Source organism: Amphiura filiformis, chromosome 14, assembly GCF_039555335.1.
Source record: "Amphiura filiformis chromosome 14, Afil_fr2py, whole genome shotgun sequence".
NCBI classification, from domain to species: Eukaryota; Metazoa; Echinodermata; class Ophiuroidea; order Amphilepidida; family Amphiuridae; genus Amphiura; species Amphiura filiformis.
Genome location: NC_092641.1, coordinates 28,985,278 through 29,004,719, shown reverse-complemented (window position 1 = coordinate 29,004,719; position 19,442 = coordinate 28,985,278). Strand labels below are relative to the sequence as shown.

At 37.1% G+C, this 19,442-nt stretch overlaps 1 protein-coding gene across 1 annotated transcript; it reads left to right on the top strand.

Moving 5' to 3' along the window:
- The first annotated feature begins 13,524 nt into the window (after window positions 1-13,524).
- On the top strand, window positions 13,525-16,268 carry LOC140169336 (uncharacterized). The gene is made up of 4 exons (XM_072192592.1): window positions 13,525-13,903; window positions 14,182-14,407; window positions 14,810-14,894; window positions 15,263-16,268. The coding sequence occupies exons 1-4, from the start codon at window positions 13,525-13,527 to the stop codon at window positions 16,244-16,246; spliced, it is 1,674 nt and encodes a 557-aa protein (XP_072048693.1). The 3' UTR covers window positions 16,247-16,268.
- The last annotated feature ends 3,174 nt before the right edge of the window (window positions 16,269-19,442 follow it).

Here is a 19,442-nt window from a genome sequence, read left to right as displayed (position 1 = left end):
TTAGTTATTACATGCGATCAAAGTCCTTCTCCTCTCTAGCTCCCCTTTTCACTGCTCTCTTCCTCATTTCTCTCTCTCATTCTCCACTCTTCCTCTCATCCCTAGTCAAAAATTGAGTCCCCGGAACGAGCTAGTTATAGAAAACACGGGTAGTCACCACTAGAATTTCCATTCAAAATTGGGAAATTATCATTATTTGTTTGTTTACAACTCATCTCCTTCATCTAAAAAAATCACTCAATCATGTTATTCATCCCAGGGAGCTGGGGTGTCATAGTCTGTGCCACGGTAAATGTATTTATTATAAATTATACATGTACTTAAAGGGGGGTAACCCTATTGGTTTTGGATATGGATTGTCTTTAAAATTACATAATAATATCAAATATCGCCCCCTTTATGCTGCTTTGTGAAAAAACGAGAGCATTTTCAGCGTAAATGTGAATAAATAGCCAAATTTGCAATCCAATACCTTGGTATACGTGAATAGCATTCTGGGTAGGCAAGCAACAACAACCATTTCCGTTCGTATGACGAATTTAATGCTGACATGCTGTACAATCAATGCCCGGCCCGTATTGCAATATGTACATTTCAAATGAATATAAAAAAAGTTTGGGTTAAAAATGGAGGGGAAAAAAACCATTCCGTATCGGATTTTGAACCGGGTACCTCTCGGGTAGAAACATGAAGCGCGCGCTAACCGACTGAGCTAATCGGCCCGCTGCCTCCATCGTGGACATTTTATAATTAAATACGGCACACCGTCTAGACGCGTCTCCTCAGCAGTTAGTGTGGTTCGCTTTTTTCACAGAATGTGTATGACGCGAAACCAAAGTAGCTGTTGAGGAGACTGATATTTCGAGCTATTTCGTTCATAATTCCCGGCCCAGAAATCCAAAGTATTTACCATTGTTTACAAACCGGTAGCCTGTAAAAGCCGCTGTGTTTCATGATTTCTCCGGAAATACATCGACTTGGAGCGTCAAATTTCAGGATAGTTATGAGAAAAATAGTATCTATTATGTGATACCAAAACCTCATCAACAATGAAAAAAATCGGGGGATGATGCTGTCGATCGGGTTACGGACCTTTAAGGGCTGGCGTATAAACGTTGGGCAGTAGTTTTGTGGGACATGAGAGCACATCAGACATATCGAATTGCATAATGAATACGACGAAGAACGTCCTTCTGATATCAAATAATTTTGATTTTTTGATGATTAAAAAGTGTTATTTTGGATACTTAACAGTCTTCGAAGTAAACTTTCAAAATCTAATGATGTGTACTTAAACTCTATATAGCTGGGATGAAAAGCCAACGAGTAATTAAAAATTGGATTTTCCCCAAACAGCAAAACACAATTAAAGGTCTTTTTGGAAAAAAATGTTCAATATAAAAGGCCAACATTTTCAATTGATCATCGGCTTTTCTTCCCAGCTACATACACTATAAGTCTTTTAATAATTTGTCATAAAATTTATATAGCGAACTTAAAAAGAAATCATTTTTTTTTTGATATCAGAAGGACATTCCTTGTATTTAGAATTCAATTCGATATGTCTGATGTGCTCTCATGTCCCACAAAAAATACTGTCGAAACGTTCATACTAGAGCCCTTAATTTGACCATTTTTCATTACTTTGAATTGTATCTTATTATGCATGTTTCCTGCTTTGTTCGTCCGTCCCCTAACAACTGTTATATAGCCATTGGAATTATACAATCTTTGCTCATTTAAATATAGCTATCTAACGGTATATCCCGGTAACATCCGAAGGCCCTCAATTCATACTCCCACGTTTATACCACATTTCATTGTTTTCATGAATTGTACAGACCTGCTCAAAGCCGTAGTCAGGGGTATATAATATGCCAATCTAAAATTGAAATTCAGTCCTGTTTTGCAGTAAGAATGAAGGTCTGGACCTGCTCAAGTTTATCAACACCCTGTTTGTTTTATCAATATTTAATATTTTAATTATATTATGCGCTACTAATTAAGATGAAATTATTTTCCTATTTGGGGGGGGGGCTTTAGGGACGCGAGTCCTTCGTGGTAAAAGCAAGGACGGCAAAAAAGAAAATTACAGGGCTCTAAGAAGAATTATTAAAGAAAAAAGGCGAGCAGAAGGGGGCGGCAAGAAAAATTATTAATGAAAAAGGGCGGCCAATTATGATAAACTAATGTACGATTATGAAAATTATCATTCATCCAGGTAACAACTAATGAACTTAAGATTATAATCAGATCTACTGGACTTACATTTTGATGAGTTGCACTATTTCACATCCTATCTCGGATGGATCTGATTATAGTCTCAAGTTCATAAACTAATGTAATTATACAGCAGGGCCACCACTCGACGCGGTGGGGATAACTGGGGGTGTAACACCTGTTCTTGAGCGCCATCCTGGCTGGCAAAACAATTGGGCCAACCTTTTCGGGCTGTTGCTGCAGGGGGCGGCAAAATTTACATTTTCTATAGCCCCCCGAATAGGATCGGCCACAATACTCCACTGATCATAAGATATAATATTTCAAGTGTATACTAGTTGCTTCATTATTAAAATTAGGATAGTTTTGCAGCACACATAATTTCGCGCGTGTATGAAAGAGGTCAAATCTTGGCATGCTACAGTGCACTTCATTGATCGAGTTTATGAATGAACTTGGTATACCACGTAATTGCTAATAGAATACTATTATTATACTGTAGGCCATTAAACTCAGCAGAAAAGGTCAAAACATTGCAGCATGGATTTCTTTTGTGGGAAACATTTCTATTAGGTAGCTTTATTAACATACTAAAAGTCTACCAAAATCAACCTCTGCGAAAGGATAAATCGACTTTTTTTTTCAAAATGGCTTCCAAAATTATTAAAATGATAGAGTAAATATAGAAAACAGAGGCACTATGTCACTTATTAGTTATAGAAACACGATTCGTATGTCTCAAACCATGCTTAGATGGTCTGAAATACAATTCATCACTTTTTCTCATTTTCAAGTTTTTCAATGGTCCCCAAAATAGGTGGAACGTTCATTATAGGGAACAAGGTAAATATTGAATTAATAGGGGATTACGACTTGTAAACATAAAACGATAGTTTGGAACAACAAGAAACCCCCTGTTCCACGGAACATCGCTCAACCATAAACGAGATGTCGCCTTCACCGTACCAGCACATGTTTCTTGAGACCCTCTAAGTTTAGACGAATCCAACGAGCCAAGTGATGGTCAGAATTTAGTCGGCCATGACTGGGTCCCCTGCGCACCAAAATGGTGTTGTGACTGCCCAATCGGGTGGATTAAAGCCGCTTAAAAATCTACGTGTAACACGGGCGATGAAATGTAGTTTAAATCCCCGCCAAGGACGCATTATTTCATATTTTTAGGTGAAATATATCCGACGAGGACCCAGCCATTGAGGTGTAGGAATGCGTGAAATTGGATTCGTCTATATGAACTTAGGAAATCTTGAGGGTTAGAACGTCTAAAACACTTGTAGCGCTCAGGTCGTGGGAGGTAAGTATCATACGCTTGTGTATCACCCTCTCACTTCTACTGAGAGGGGAATACACTGCGCCAAAAATTATCTTTACACTTAGAAAAAAATAAGTACAGTTTGTCCACTCTGAAGTACAAAGTGACAACGCGCGCGTATACAGCGTCCGCGTCGGTACTTTGTACTTCAAAGTAGACTGACTGTAGATCATTCGTTTACTCTCTCGCTCACTCACTCTCTGATCCATCACCCACTCACTCACTTACTAATTCAATCACTCAGTCAATCATAATAGGTCATTCAATCACAAATTCGATAGCTAAATCATTCGATAGTTTACTCATTCATTCAATCACTCATTCGATCAATTACTCCATAATCAGTCGCAATCAATCTAACTTGATCACGCATTCAAAGACTTGCTCGACGCACATTCAATAAATCATTCGATCACTCATTCCTTCATTCACCCACTCATTCAATACATCGCTCATTTAATCAGTCTTTCAAACAATTACTCGATCGCTCACCAAATTACTCACAGTCACTCACTAACTCACTAACCATCGCTCATGTTTGAGATCAAAGATAAATTAATGAAAGTTTTACCTACTTTACGACTCCCAAAGTGGTAGCAATTAATGTTCCCGTTTTCGCTTGGCTACCAATGTCATACACATTCTACGGAATACGTGCGTGAAGCACAATGGATTGATTTTCTGCTCCAAAGAATACCACAGCCGCGACCACAGCGCACCCATAAATTATTCTGAAACCCATTACAAAAGATTACTGACCACATTCGCCACATTTCAAGTTCAGGGCAAGTTCAAGGTAAAACTGGTGATCTGTATCTTATCTTTTAATACAGTGTATGGAATTACGAAATAGACACTAATAATGATCGCCGATCAGGCCAAGACAATAAAACTTAATATCGTCGGACGCATCACATACTGCTCGAAAAACATGCATTTCTAGAAAATCGCAATTGAAAATCTTCGTATTAAGTTTAGCTTTCTACAATTTAATTATATATGGTGGTTTGAAAATGATAAACTTAGAGCATTAAATAGCTGCTTTAAAAATAAAATGGATTGCTAGAATTTTAGATGGAAATAACAATAATGCTATATGGAAGAAAATATCACAACATTGGTTCAAACAGCTTGGTGGCTTTAATACTCGAGCTTAATTGTAATGCGAAAGACATAAAAGAAATCGTGTATGATAAAATGCCTCTGTTCTATAAAGAGGTTTTAAAAGCTTGGTATACCCTGCAAAACAGAAAAAAAGGAAAAACGTTTCTGTAAACAATAATACAACAACAACAACAAGCAACTTTTATATAACGCCGTAACATGAGCAAACACGACCTCGGCGCTTTACAAAAAATATCTTATACTACACATCTTATATTACTAATTAACAAATAAAACAAAGCAGCATGAAACATGGGGGAAGAATTAGTCCGGGAATAAATGAGTTTTTGTTTGGCTCTTGAAATAAGCATGTGTGATAGAGTTTCTGATGATATTTGGTAAAGTGTTCCATAACATTGGGGCAGCATTTGTAAAAGCGCGATCCCCTTAAGCTGTGAAAATTCTGTTGCCAACAAGGCGAGGTTGGTCGTGTCCGGAACGAAGGTTGACAGACGGAATGTAGATGTGAAGGAGTTCAGTGAGGTAAATGGGGGCTTGATTGTGCAGGCACTTGTAAACAAGCAGAATGGTCTTGAAGATGATTCGCTATTTGACCGGCAACCAGTGCAACTCTTGAATCAGAGGAGAAGTGTTCTCACGTCTGCTTGCCCGGAAAATGAGACGTGCAGAGCGGTTCTGGATCTTTTGAAGCTTTTGTATGTCTTTGGCTGTGATGTTAATAAGCAGAGAGTTGCAGTAGTCCAATCTGGTGTCTTTGTCAATGAAAGTTTATATTGCGGAGATGGTAGTTAGTGGAGATAGATATGGAAGCAATCTGAGCAGTCATTGACATGTCAGACTCGAACTTGACACCGAGGTTCTTAATGACAGTTGAAGGGATGATGGTGGTGTTATCCAAATTCAAAGTGACAGTAGAAAGGTCTTTCAGGTTGTGTTTTGAAGCTAACACCATGAACTCTGTTTTACTTTCGTTTAGCTGCAGCTTGTTAGTGCTCATCCATATCTTAAGTTCTGCAATACAAGCCTGGAGCTTAAAAGCTGCATCAGCAGCATCACCCGGAATTTTAGGGTCAAATTCAATATAAAGTTGCACATCAACCGCGTAAAGGTGGTAATTGATGTTATAATGGCGGATGATTGCTCCCATTGGATAAGTGTACATTGTAAAAGTTGCCGGGCTGATGCAAGACCCCTGTGGAAGTCCATAAAGCAGAGGAAGGCTCCTGACACACAAACTTGGTGATCTCTCTTGGTGAGATAGGAGGCAAGCCATGCCTGCGCTGTTTCAGTAATGCCATAAACGCTGGTTAGTCTGTTGATAAGAGTAGGGTAGTCCACAGTGTCGCGCTTAGGTCCAGAAGAACCAGGGATACGGCATGCTTTCTGTCGATGGCATTCAGAATATCGCTCCTTACTCTGAGTAGGGCTGTTTCAGTACTGTGCGATGGCTTATTCTCCTGACTGAAATGGTTCCTCTAAGTCATTAATAGCAAGATGAGATCTGATCTGAGGAAGAACTACTTTCTCCATGATCTTTGAAAAGACCTTTATGTTGCTAACAGGTCTGTAACTTTTGAGTTCGTTAGAGTCCATGCTTGGTTTCTTCATTATAGGTGTCACAATGGCTGTATTATGGGGCAATATAAATATAAGACATAAAAATAATGTTCTTTCCTTCAAGGAATGGATTGATGCAGGTGTAATACACATGAAAGACATTGTTACAAATAATAGGTTTTGAAATTTAAATGAACTAAAATTTATCTCAAATTATCAAATATCCACTGAACATTTTCTTATTTCACAAATTAATTCATGCGATTCCGAAAAACTGGAAAAAAGGGGTCAGGAGTAATTCTATGTCCTCCTGTAAAGAAACATCGTCCACTATTTTTGAATTTCAGAATAAGCAATTTAAACATATATCCATTCTTGAAACGAAAGAAATGTATAGTATGTTAAATACTGATCTGGAGAAACCTGTGTGTATTCAGTATTGGGAAAAACATGGCGTGTATGAAAGAGTGTGGGAAAAGGTATTTCAATTTAAAATTCGAAACAGAATTGAAAATAGATTGGGGCAATTCCAATTTAATGTGTTATACAATCTTATTCCATGTAAAAGGAATTTATGGAAACTTAGTAATTCAGAAACATGTGACTTTTGTAATAGTACAGATAATTTAGAACATTTCTTTATGTGTTCAAATAACATCGTATTCTGGATTAAATTTTCAAAATTTATTTGTCAAATGGAAAATTGCAACGTGTTTAAAATAAACCATAAAATAAACCATAACATTGGAAAACATTTTATGTGGATGGGATATTGAAAGTAATATTGCTATTTACAAATCTAGAATAATATACAATGATACTGGAAAATCTATACCTATATTGATGTTATTTATTCAGGAAATAAACAGAGTTGATCCAATAATGTTGAATACAAAACAAAAACTGAGGATAAATATAGATAAAGAAAAATGGAATTATTGCAAAATATATTGCAACATTAAGTGATGACATGATATAATAATGGTACGAAGAAAGGAAAAGAGAAAGAAAGAATATAGAAAATTTTAGAAATAAAGGCGTAAGCTAGACAATTTATTTGTCAAAGATAAAAAAAAAAAAGATTGTGGATTTTCATGAAAGTGGTTTCAAATTAAAGCATATACTTAACAGATTTATTTAAGTGGAATCTTGAATTATGTTTACGTATGCAATATTGCTTAAAACTACACTAATTGTTGTAATTCTGTATGTGAAATTAATTGACAAATTGATTAGAGATTGTTGAGGTGATAATATACATTGATGAAACGCTGAAAACCTCGGAATAAAGGGCAAAGCCGAAGATTTACATCAAACACAGACTGTAAAGACTGTTTATATAAATAACGCATTTCTCTCTAATTGATAACATTTAAATTGATTGTATTCATCAAGTGCATTTCAAAAATGTTTCTTTCCATCTTTTTTTACATTACCTTATACCTTAACTTAATATGATACAGACAATTGAAATATTATACAATGTGAATATTTTGTTTCATGCGCCGGGCGGCGTAATTTCTTTCTGCAACCATAATGGGCCGCAATGCGATAACACATAGTACATACATGTAATTATAGGCCTATGAGGCTAGATATAACACGAGTTTATTACCATTATTATTTCCTCTTACTTAATAAAATAAAAAATTCTACAACGGTTTACCTGGGGTTCGAACCCACAATCTATGTATCCATAGTCTAATGCTTACACGACTGTGATATGATTCGTTGTGCCAGAAAGGTGTTTGTTTATGATACTTATTGATTACGGAATAAAGTGCATACACACAATATACTTTTACTAGTATATTAGTACTAATATTATAAATACGAATATAATCCTAACCCTAACCCTAATCCCTAACCCTAACCCTTACCCTTACCCTAACACTAACCCTAAACCCTAACCCTAATCCTAAACCCTAACCCTAACCCTAACCCTGACCCCTAACCCTAACCCCTAACCCTAACCATAAGACCCTAACCCTAAGACCCTAACCCTGACAATAATGAACCTTGCCTCGGACTATGCGGTTAGTGATATATTGCGGCCCATTATGGTTGCAGAAAGAAATTAAGCCGCCGGGCGCTACCAACCCTAGTTACGCCCCTGCACGACAGCTACAATAAACTACTTGATGGGCAATTTGTTTTCTTTGCCCTCAAATCAGGGGCAATAATTTACCGGAGGCCAGCTGTAATTAAAGGCATTCAGGCGTGTGGATTTTAATACTCAAATTGAACTTTGACCTTTCTCAAATCCATGCGCCATGATCCCAATAATTTACCAATTGATAATTGTTTGGGAGCATCTAAATAAACTAAGCATGAAGTCATTTTATTGGTGTCTTGTCAGAGCACAAATCTACAAGATCTTGAAGAGTTTGGGAGAATATATAATTAATAACTAAATCAAGAAACAAACTTGGGTCAATGACTATAATAAATCTGAATTTTGAATTAAAATAAATAGTGCCCTCAATTATCACATAAGTGTATAAACTATATATTAATAGAGAAAATAATAGTTAAAAGTGTCAATATTATTAACCAATTGAATGTTGTTTTTGTTTTCAAATGAAATAAATGTTAAAACCAAGTAGTGGTATAACTCAGTGGCGTAGACAAGGAAGTACCTGCCCCTGTCAGATGTCTTTCCCCACCTCTACACTTCTTAAGGGGGGGACGGGGCACCTCGACCGTAGTTGTTGCAAGGGCGACGTCCACCGCACATAAAACTTATAATACACGAAACGCATCTTCCTGCGCATCTTCCTTTTCAGTACGAAAAATACCATGTTTTGGGCCTAAATATGGTATTTATTTGTGGGTCCAAAAGTCTGAAATTAAATGTTTGCACGCGCGAAAACAATTCCACTAAAACTGGCACAAAATATGCTCGACCACGACGCCCCCCCCCCACCTTCAATAATTTTCAACGTTTGCTTCCCTTGAAAGAACTGTATTTTAACTGTATTTTTTTCAAAGTATATTTACATAAAATATCATTGATAACGGTAAACCAGACATCGCGAACAAACGTTTTGAGAGTTCAATGTAAAAAAAGCATGATTCGGACACCACAGGCAAATAGGACATACGGCTTTGGCACAATCATTTCGATCGCATGCTAGCAGACGATACAGACGGATAGGTAGCATCTCTGGCTTTGCACCCCCCGGACTAATAGCCATTTTTAAGATTCCTTAGATGGTTCCAAAACATATTTCAAATCTACTCAAACTTTGTTAACATCCATACCAAATTATTATTATCATCTCAAGAATTCATGAAAAGTATAGTTTGACCATCTGAGTCATACCGTTCATGAGTTTAAAGCAAAAATGTCAAATCCGGGGTGGTCAGGTGTTCCAGTTTTCTACTGCTAAATGATTGTCAAGTCGTTCATGGAATCCAGCAAAATAAAACTTAAATACTTAATATATACAAAAATATCCGTTTTATCCCGTTTGAGTCCAGTTTGAATCCAGTTTGAGTCGTTAATGGATTCCAGCATGATAAACCTTTAAACTTAAATACTTAATATTAACAAAAATATCCGTTGAAAGTTGCTAAATGATTGTCAAGTACGCTACTTTTCTTGTTTGAGTCGTTCGTGGATTCCAGCAACATAAAAAGTTAAACTTAAATACTTTTAAGTATTTAAGATTAAATCTATATTAAAATTAAAATATATACAAAAATATCCATTGAAAGTAGCTTGACTTTCATCCTATATTGTTATTACTAGGTACCGTGTAACTTCAGATTATTATAATATATACTTTATCAACCATTCGAACGCTATCCGCTATAGCATACGTATCATGTTTTCCAATTTTGAGCTACTTCATGGCAAACCACATTCACGAATGCCGCGCCAGGTTTCTTTTCCCTTCTTTCTTAGTTTGTTTTTGATTCGTATTCGCCTATTCGCTACTTGCACGGTTCCGCCATTATGCACTATGTGCGAGGAGAGCCTCGAACTGGCAGCATACATGAAAGGAAGAATTATGTAACCTTACACAGAACGTTATGACTAGTTCAATTCCCATTCATGTATGCTGCCAGTTCGAGGCTCTCCCGCAACAGGAGCATAATGGCGGAACCGTGCAAGTAGCGAATTGCACGGTTCCGCCATATGCGAGGAGAGCCTCGAACTGGCAATACACCGCTGTTCTCGACCCGTAACTGAGTTCACGCGTGACGTCACATCCGCTTTATTATTTTCCCGCGCAAACTGATGGCTATGTTGCTAAAAGTGCCGCACAGTCATAACAGGGAGCATCGGATCATATCTCATAACTTGAATTTGCCTCGGAATTGCGTTTTACCGTATATATATATTTTTTTATCAATAAAATGGTTATATAATTATTGAAGTTTGTTGGCTTATATCTTTTTACTTCATAAACTTTCTGATATCTAATATTCCCTTTGAAAAGAAGGATTTGTTTGATTTTTTTTGATATTTTTGCACCAAAGCACAGTATTTATCGCTTTAAATTAATTATTGGCGTGGTTTAGCCGGAATAAATTTTGAAGTTTTCATTTAAAACATCCTTTCAACTTCACAATGCAGTTTACGAAATCCGGGTAGCAGATTTTATTTTCCTGTATGAGTCTTAGATCCTCCGGCCTCATTTACCCGCATGCCGCACGTATAAACGCCATTTCATGATTTATAAAACTTACCGTCATCACTAATCCCAGTATTTATTCTGTATTATTATTGTTGATTGTTATATTACTGTTGATGCTACATGCTATACTGAAATGCAGTAAACCTTTGACGAGCGCGTATTGTAAGGATACATCGCGTATTTACTGCGTTGCACGCACTTGTCTCTGATTGGCTGCTAAGGCGATATGTTGTTGCTGAGTGGAAATTTATGAATGAACTGTGCGCCGTACGCGTTGTTAGCGCCGAATTTGCAACATCACGGTAGTCGCGCTCGTCAAAGGTTTGCTGCATTTGACTATAGTCATGTGAGCTCATGTACGTACTTGATGGGTTATGCACGGTCCTGCAGCCAATCAGAGAAGAGTGTCTGGTCCATGTTGCAAACTTTATTACCGAACAGACGCGCACATGTGTTACAGTTAATATTTGCACAGTGGACGTGACGGCGCGGTGTTAAACAACGCAACACGATCGTGCTGTTGGCCATGTTGGGTGATTGCTGGTGAACTTCTGAACGGAATATAACTGAATGCTGATTTAACAGAAAGATAAAGCTGTCTTAAACGCATTTTTTGCAGTAAACATGCTCCGGGGAACTTACTTCATAAAAGGAAAAGTTTGTTTGCCTACTGCTTTTTTTGGAAAGAGTGTGGAAAGTCAAGTATCGCATGCCATGGACGTGATGAATATTTGAACCTGTTGAATGTATGGATTCGACTCGAGTGCAGTGCATAACGGGATAAAAAGGCTTAGTTTTTACCTGTGCTAGGAATAATCCCAGATTAATAAAGGCATATGAATATGCAACCCGGGGATGTAACCTCATGTTTTCCAATTGATTCAAGACAAGTAATATTTCGTCGGTGGCAACACATAGTGGCGTACGTGCAGGATAAACGCAAAATACATTTCCGAGAAAAACGCGTTTGAAGGATATGCTACTAATAAGATAGTCAGTACTCCTCCAATATTATCTCTCAGTGGACCGATTACATTTGAAATTAAAGTTAAAGGATTATGCTATTAAACTGTAACATAAATAGTTAAAAAGAAACAACTTTTACATGATATATCTAGCTCTAAACTTACGCCACTATGTGAAACGGAAGATTTGTGGATTTCGGCGGATTTTTGAAGCGTAAGTCGCACGTACGCCACTATGTGAAACGGAAGATTTGGGGTCTTCGGCTGGTTTCTGAAGTGTACGCCACATTATTGACGGATGATGTGCCTAAATGTCATCAAATCCGATTTTCGCCGTTTCACATAATGGCGTATGATGATCGTACGTCAGTTTGTGAAACGGAAGATATTGGATTCTTACGGGATTGTTAACATAAGTCAATTAATTAATTAACGTTATTTATTAATTAAGTATAGTTGAGCTTTCTAACTTGGTATACTTGAAGAACTTGATATATAAAACCGTTGGGCCAAATTTCATAAAATTGACCAAAATCACCGTACGCCACTATGTGTTGCGACCGACGAATTCAGTAACAATGACAGTGAAGCTCACAGCCTCAAAAGTTCAAGAAATTATTGACATTTGCATTGACGCTAAGGCTCAAAAATATCTTAAAATTAGGCAGGTAGCCAAAGTTATTGGAAAACTAGTTGCAGCCATGCCTGCCGTCCAGTATGGTCAACTGCATTATCGCCAACTTGAAATAGAGAAGACTATGGCATTGCGTAATAATAGAGGAAATTTCAATAACTCTATGAAGCTATCCAATGAAGCCAAAGAAGAGCTGGATTGGTGGATAAACATGGTCAGTAGCTCTTGCAGGTCTATAAATAAGGGGAAAGCTGACCTTGAACTTGAAACTGATGCCTCTGGATTAGGATGGAGCAGTACAGATGGAAATGAACAAATAGGAGGTAGATGGAATGAGCAAGAAGCAAAAAGGGCGGAAAATAATGAGATCATTTTTCTTGAGTTGATGGCAATTTACCTTGGCAATTTACCTTGCGCTACATGTCATTCTGCAATGACATGTCAGACATCCATGTCAAAATTAAATCTGATAATACCACAGCAGTAGCATATGTTAACCATATGGGGGGTACAAAATCCCCTGATTGTAACAAGCTTGCAAAAGAAATTTGGCATTGGGCGATACAGAGGAATTAATACTCTCTAAATTAGAAAGACTTAAAATTTAAATCTTAGTTGAGACTTGTACATTTTTAAGTCTTTAAGATTTATTTTAAGCGGGGTTTTCGGCGGATTTTTGAAGCGTAAGTCGCACGTACGCCACTATGTGAAACGGAAGATTTGGGGTCTTCGGCTGGTTTCTGAAGTGTACGCCACATTATTGACGGATGATGTGCCTAAATGTCATCAAATCCGATTTTCGCCGTTTCACATAATGGCGTATGATGATCGTACGTCAGTTTGTGAAACGGAAGATATTGGATTCTTACGGGATTGTTAACATAAGTCAATTAATTAATTAACGTTATTTATTAATTAAGTATAGTTGAGCTTTCTAACTTGGTATACTTGAAGAACTTGATATATAAAACCGTTGGGCCAAATTTCATAAAATTGACCAAAATCACCGTACGCCACTATGTGTTGCGACCGACGAATTCAGTAACAATGACAGTGAAGCTCACAGCCTCAAAAGTTCAAGAAATTATTGACATTTGCATTGACGCTAAGGCTCAAAAATATCTTAAAATTAGGCAGGTAGCCAAAGTTATTGGAAAACTAGTTGCAGCCATGCCTGCCGTCCAGTATGGTCAACTGCATTATCGCCAACTTGAAATAGAGAAGACTATGGCATTGCGTAATAATAGAGGAAATTTCAATAACTCTATGAAGCTATCCAATGAAGCCAAAGAAGAGCTGGATTGGTGGATAAACATGGTCAGTAGCTCTTGCAGGTCTATAAATCAGGGGAAAGCTGACCTTGAACTTGAAACTGATGCCTCTGGATTAGGATGGAGCAGTACAGATGGAAATGAACAAATAGGAGGTAGATGGAATGAGCAAGAAGCAAAAAGGGCGGAAAATAATGAGATCATTTTTCTTGAGTTGATGGCAATTTACCTTGGCAATTTACCTTGCGCTACATGTCATTCTGCAATGACATGTCAGACATCCATGTCAAAATTAAATCTGATAATACCACAGCAGTAGCATATGTTAACCATATGGGGGGTACAAAATCCCCTGATTGTAACAAGCTTGCAAAAGAAATTTGGCATTGGGCGATACAGAGGAATATCTGGTTGTCACCGTGTCATTTGCCAGGTGTTCTGAATGTTATTGCAGATGACAAATCACGAAACTTTGATGATCACACGGAGTGGATGTTGAATAAGGACATGTTTAAGCAAGTTTGTGACCACTTTGGGACACCAGAAATAGACATTTTTGCTTCTAGACTTAATGCTCAACTGCCTAGATATGTATCCTGGAAGCCAGATCCAGGTGCTGAAGGAATCTTCTGCAACCACCAACTAAGAACTGGTCTACGGTATGATATGACTCAAGAGCATTCTGCCACGCTGCTCCTTCACTGTGGAACAATCTTCCCGACCATATCAAGAAATCTAAATCAAACGTGTCCTCAAAACTCATCTCTTCAAACTCAATATTCACGGCTGGAAAATCTAATCATCTTTTGTTCGTGTGTTTCTGACTTTCTCGTTTGGGACTTACGATGTTTTGCTTGAATGCTGTTTTATAATATGCTGTAGTTTAAGATAGTTGGTATTTATTGCTGTCTACAGATCTCCATGAACCTGCCTTTTTGGTTTTGGGCTCTCGTTTATGTGTTCTTTGGAGGTTTGTAGACTTTTGTAGTACCTATTTTGTGCAATTTTGTTTTGATTTTGATGCCTATGCTTAATTATGTTGGTGCTTTATTTTGTTATAGTTTAAGATATTTTGTTGTCGTCTACAGATCTCCATCAACCAGCTCTCCGGTTGCTCGTTCTGTTTCTGCTGTTGTTTGGAGATCTGTAGATGTTTTTATATTTTGTAAAGCGCTTTGATGTCTTCGGACTGAAAGCGCTATATAAGTGGGTTTTTATTATTATTATTATTATTATTAAATTGATGCTCTATCAATTTTTTGGGATCCAAATATACTCCTGTATGCATTTCCTCCCTTCTGCCTCATTGGTAGATGTTTGCAAAAGGTTGGCATTGATAAATCTGAAGTAATTATGATTGTACCAAAATGGCCAACACAAACTTGGTTTTCGGTATTATTGCATATGTTAGTTGATGACCCCATTGTGTTGCCTTAAGCTAAAAATACACTAACACAACCTGTTTCCTGCATTATGCATCCACTACATAACAAACTTGATCTTCTTGCTTGCAGATTGTCTGGCAATCGTACATCAGTGCTGGAGTACCGGAGAAAGCATTGCCAATTATTATGTCTTCGTGGAGAGAATCTACGCGGAAACAATATGCTGTCCATATTAGACACTGGTTGGACTTTTGTTGTCGAGAACAGTGTAATCCAGTGCAAGCGGATGTGACTTATATTTTAACCTTTCTAACAGAAATTCATGAAAACTTTAACTTGGGTTATAGTGCCTTGAACACAGCACAAAATGCACTGTCTTCTTTCATTTTATCACCAAATGGACAATCAGTGGGTAATCATTCACTCGTCAAGCGTTTTATGAAGGGCATCTTTAATTTGCAACCACCGCAACCACGCTACACACATATTTGGGACGTTAGAGTAGTCCTAAATGTTTTACGCAAACTCTCTCCTGTAGAAACCCTTGGATTGAGAGATTTGACTTACAAGCTGAGCATGCTGATAGCATTAACTAGCACCCAAAGAATTGAAACTTTACACAAATTGCAGATTGCTGATCTGAAAATGACTGATAATTCTGCTTGTTTTCATGTGAAAGAATTAGTCAAGCAGAGCAGGCCAGGTCATGTTGGGACCATTGTACGACTTTCAGCATACCCACCTGACAGACGCCTATGTGTGTTCAAGTATCTTCAGCACTATCTGAACAAAACAAAGGATCTTCGAAAATCTGGAGAAAGCCACTTATTTATCAGCTTTAGACGTCCATATGCTAGGGTGTCTAAAGACACCATATCCCGGTGGATTCGAACTGTCATGGAATTAGCTGAAGTGGACACGACCAAGTATAAGCCGCATTCCACAAGAGCTGCTTCAACTTCAACGCTAAACAATTCTACAGTGCCAGAATCACAGATTTTGAATGCTGCAGGCTGGGCACGAGAGGAAACTTTTCGCAAATTATATAACAAGCCTGTTGAGCAGAACATGGATGGCGTGTCTTCTGCAATATTGGACACTTTGAATACTTGAAACTGCTTATGTGTATGAACACACAAACTACATGAGAACTTGATCAGAATTTTGAAACTAAGAATTTTTACAACAAATGCTTTGCTATATAGTTTGTTTTTACTGTGCACAAAAACTGCACATTTACGTTTCAAAAAGTTACTGACTGTTGAAGATAATTTCATATCATAAAGGTACATTGTCCCGGGGGGGGGGGCACTCGAATGGTGAAGGGGAGTATCAGGCGCGTCCGTAAATTTACGTAAAAAGGGTATTTTTTCAGACTAGGGCACGTTACGTGCGTAACGCGAATAGGGTATCAAATCCATGTAAAATTGGTGTAAAAGGGTATGTTTTTGGAGCTCTTACGTACTTAAGGTAGTTTTGCCCCGGGGTTTTGCCAACGGACTCAATTCTTTCGACACTAGACACTTAACCCATACCAAACTGGCAAAAATATACATCATTTTTCTCCCGACTTTCGTTGATGCATGCACATTAAAAATTATTTAATAGGCCTACAGAAACCATCTTGTTGTAGCCTACAACAAGATGGTTTCCGAAATAATTTTCTCCTGCACATTAATATTTTAATAACCATCTAATACTATGTCTTCTGAAGGTATTCAGTTAACTATTTAGCTCTAGTGTTGCAAAAGAATAAGGCTACAAGATGGTTTCCGACTGCGTTATTCTCCCGACTTTCGCATGATGCATGCACATTTAAAAAAATATATGGCTAGGACTACAAGATGGTTTCCGAAATAATGTTCTTCCGACTTGCTGATTTTTCATGCACATTAATATTTTACTTAAAACCATATGATGCTATGTCTTCTGAAGGTATTCAGTTAACTATTTAGCTCTATTGGTGCAAAAGAATAAGCCTACAAGATGGTTTCCGACTGCGTTATTCTCCCGACTTTCGCATGATGTATGCACATTAAAAAATTATATGGCTAGGCCTTCAAGATGGTTTCCGAAATAATGTTCTTCCGACTTGCTGATTTTTCATGCACATTAATACTCTCTAAATTAGAAAGACTTAAAATTTAAATCTTAGTTGAGACTTGTACATTTTTAAGTCTTTAAGATTTATTTTAAGCGGGGTTAGATTTAAATTTTCTTTGGGATCGGGAAAAAGAAAATCTATTTTTAAATCTTTCGAAAGACTTAAACATGAAGCCAATCGAGCCAATCACAACGCGATGGTGCGTGCACGTGATCAAATCGAAACGTTTTCCTGGACGTCAGCCGCCATCTTTCTTTTGCGATTTCGTGTGGTGACGAGCGAATGAATGAAGTGATATAGACGAATTTGTTTTGCAGAATGGCATCCCAGATGTAAATTGCCAATGTCAGTGACTATAACTTCCATGAAAAAGCTTACATTGTTGTGCACGAAGGGCGAATGTGAACATTATCTTCAATCGCCGAGGTAGTAGTCTGTGCTTCTGCTGTACGCTTACCTATACACATATACACCTAGGATTCAATTTCTGCATTTGACACATATCACAATTACTAGTATTATGATATTATGTTTGGATGTCATTCAATGTGTTTATTATGGAGCTGCAATAAAAGAAATCAATATTTGCCTGAATAAATTGCACATTTCGAGTCTGTGTTGTTGTTTTTTCTGCATCCCAACTCCTTTGCAAATTTTAAATCTCAAGAAGATTTATTTATAAGTAAATCTTGAAAAGATTTAAAGGTAAAACTGAAAAGATTTAAATTTCAAGTCTAAGAGATTTATATTTTAAGTCTTTTGTGGTTTTAAAATTTTAAGTCTTAACAAAGACTTAGTTTAAATCCCAAAGGGTTCGTCACTAATAACAGTCTCTGTTAGATTTAAAAGTAAGTCTTTTAGATTTAAAAATAAGACTTTGTAATTTAGAGAGTATTTTACTCAACCATCTCATGCTATGTCTTCTGAAGGTATTTAGTTAACTATTTAGCTCTATCGGTGCAAAAAATAAGCCTACAAGATGGTTTCGGACTTTGTTTTTCTCCCGACTTTCGCATGATGCATGCACATTAAAAAAAACTATATAGGCCTACAAGATGGTTTCCGAAATGATTTTCTTCCAACTTGCCGATTTTTCATGCACATTAATATTTTTTATTAACTATCTAACTGCTACACATGCTTTGTCTTCTGAAGGTCATGAAGGTATTTAGTTAACTATTTAGGTCTATTTGTGCAAAAGAAGCCTACAAGATGGTTTTCGACTTTGTTTTGTCGTGACTTTCTCATGGTGCAGCATGGGCACATTAATATATTTTCTTTAACCATGCATATCCACTGCTATCATAGTATTCTAATTGACATTGACACTTGACTGATTTAATGATGTATTGATCAATGATTTTCTGAAATTAGTGGGTTGCCAGTCCTATTCATTTAAATTAATAATTGATAAAGACTAAAAAACGATGTTTGACCACTTTACTGATGTCCTATTAACTCCAAATTCAAAACCTGGTTGTTTGTTTTTTCGCAATTTAGCCAGTTGCCAAATTGAATAAATTAATAAATTTAGGACTTACTTTTTTAGGGATTTTGCCAACTCAAATTTTGAGAAAACATAGTTGTGCATCCTTAAACTATTGTTTTAATGGAGGCTACTACTAGTACTATAGGTAAGCTCTGTGAATAAGTGACTTGTGATTAAAAAGCAAGCTCTTGGAAACCTTAAATTTCTCTGTCAGACGGCGGAGCTCTGTCCAATTTTTTGAGAAAAGCTTTATTTTAAAGAGCTCTATCTCTTGATACAGTTCATATGTATGTAGGGGGCTCAGTTGTCAAGTTATGAACCTTTGAAGTTGAAACTTTTACATTCAACATGTTCAAACTTTTCATAACATGCATTTATTTAATAAAGGAAGCAAAAACACATTTTTGGTCCAAGTTATTTCCAAAATTGACCAAGGCAACAGCTTCTTACTTATTTTATGGTTAAAAGCACCTGTTTCTTAGTGTTGTTTAGGGGTAATAATTGCATCAATTGTTTAGGGGTAGAGAAAAGACAACTACTTGTTTAGGGTAGCAAATCACGCTACTTATACTTGTTTAGGGGTGTAAATTTCAGTCTCAGCAATACTTGTTTAGGGTGCTTTTTGTGAGTCCACGGACGCGCCTGATACCCCCCTTCACCATTACAGTGGCACCCCCGGGTACATTGTACATGTACACGAGACACAAAACAATGAA

What these genes read in the sequence shown, in the direction of transcription:
- LOC140169336 (XM_072192592.1), top strand. Translation starts at nt 13,525, where the DNA reads ATGACAGTGAAGCTCACAGCCTCAAAAGTTCAAGAAATTATTGACATT. An exon ending in TGGAAATGAACAAATAGGAG is followed by an intron (nt 13,904 to 14,181) that starts GTAGATGGAATG and finishes GTCATTTGCCAG; the next exon opens with GTGTTCTGAATGTTATTGCA. An exon ending in CTGCTGTTGTTTGGAGATCT is followed by an intron (nt 14,895 to 15,262) that starts GTAGATGTTTTT and finishes TCTTGCTTGCAG; the next exon opens with ATTGTCTGGCAATCGTACAT.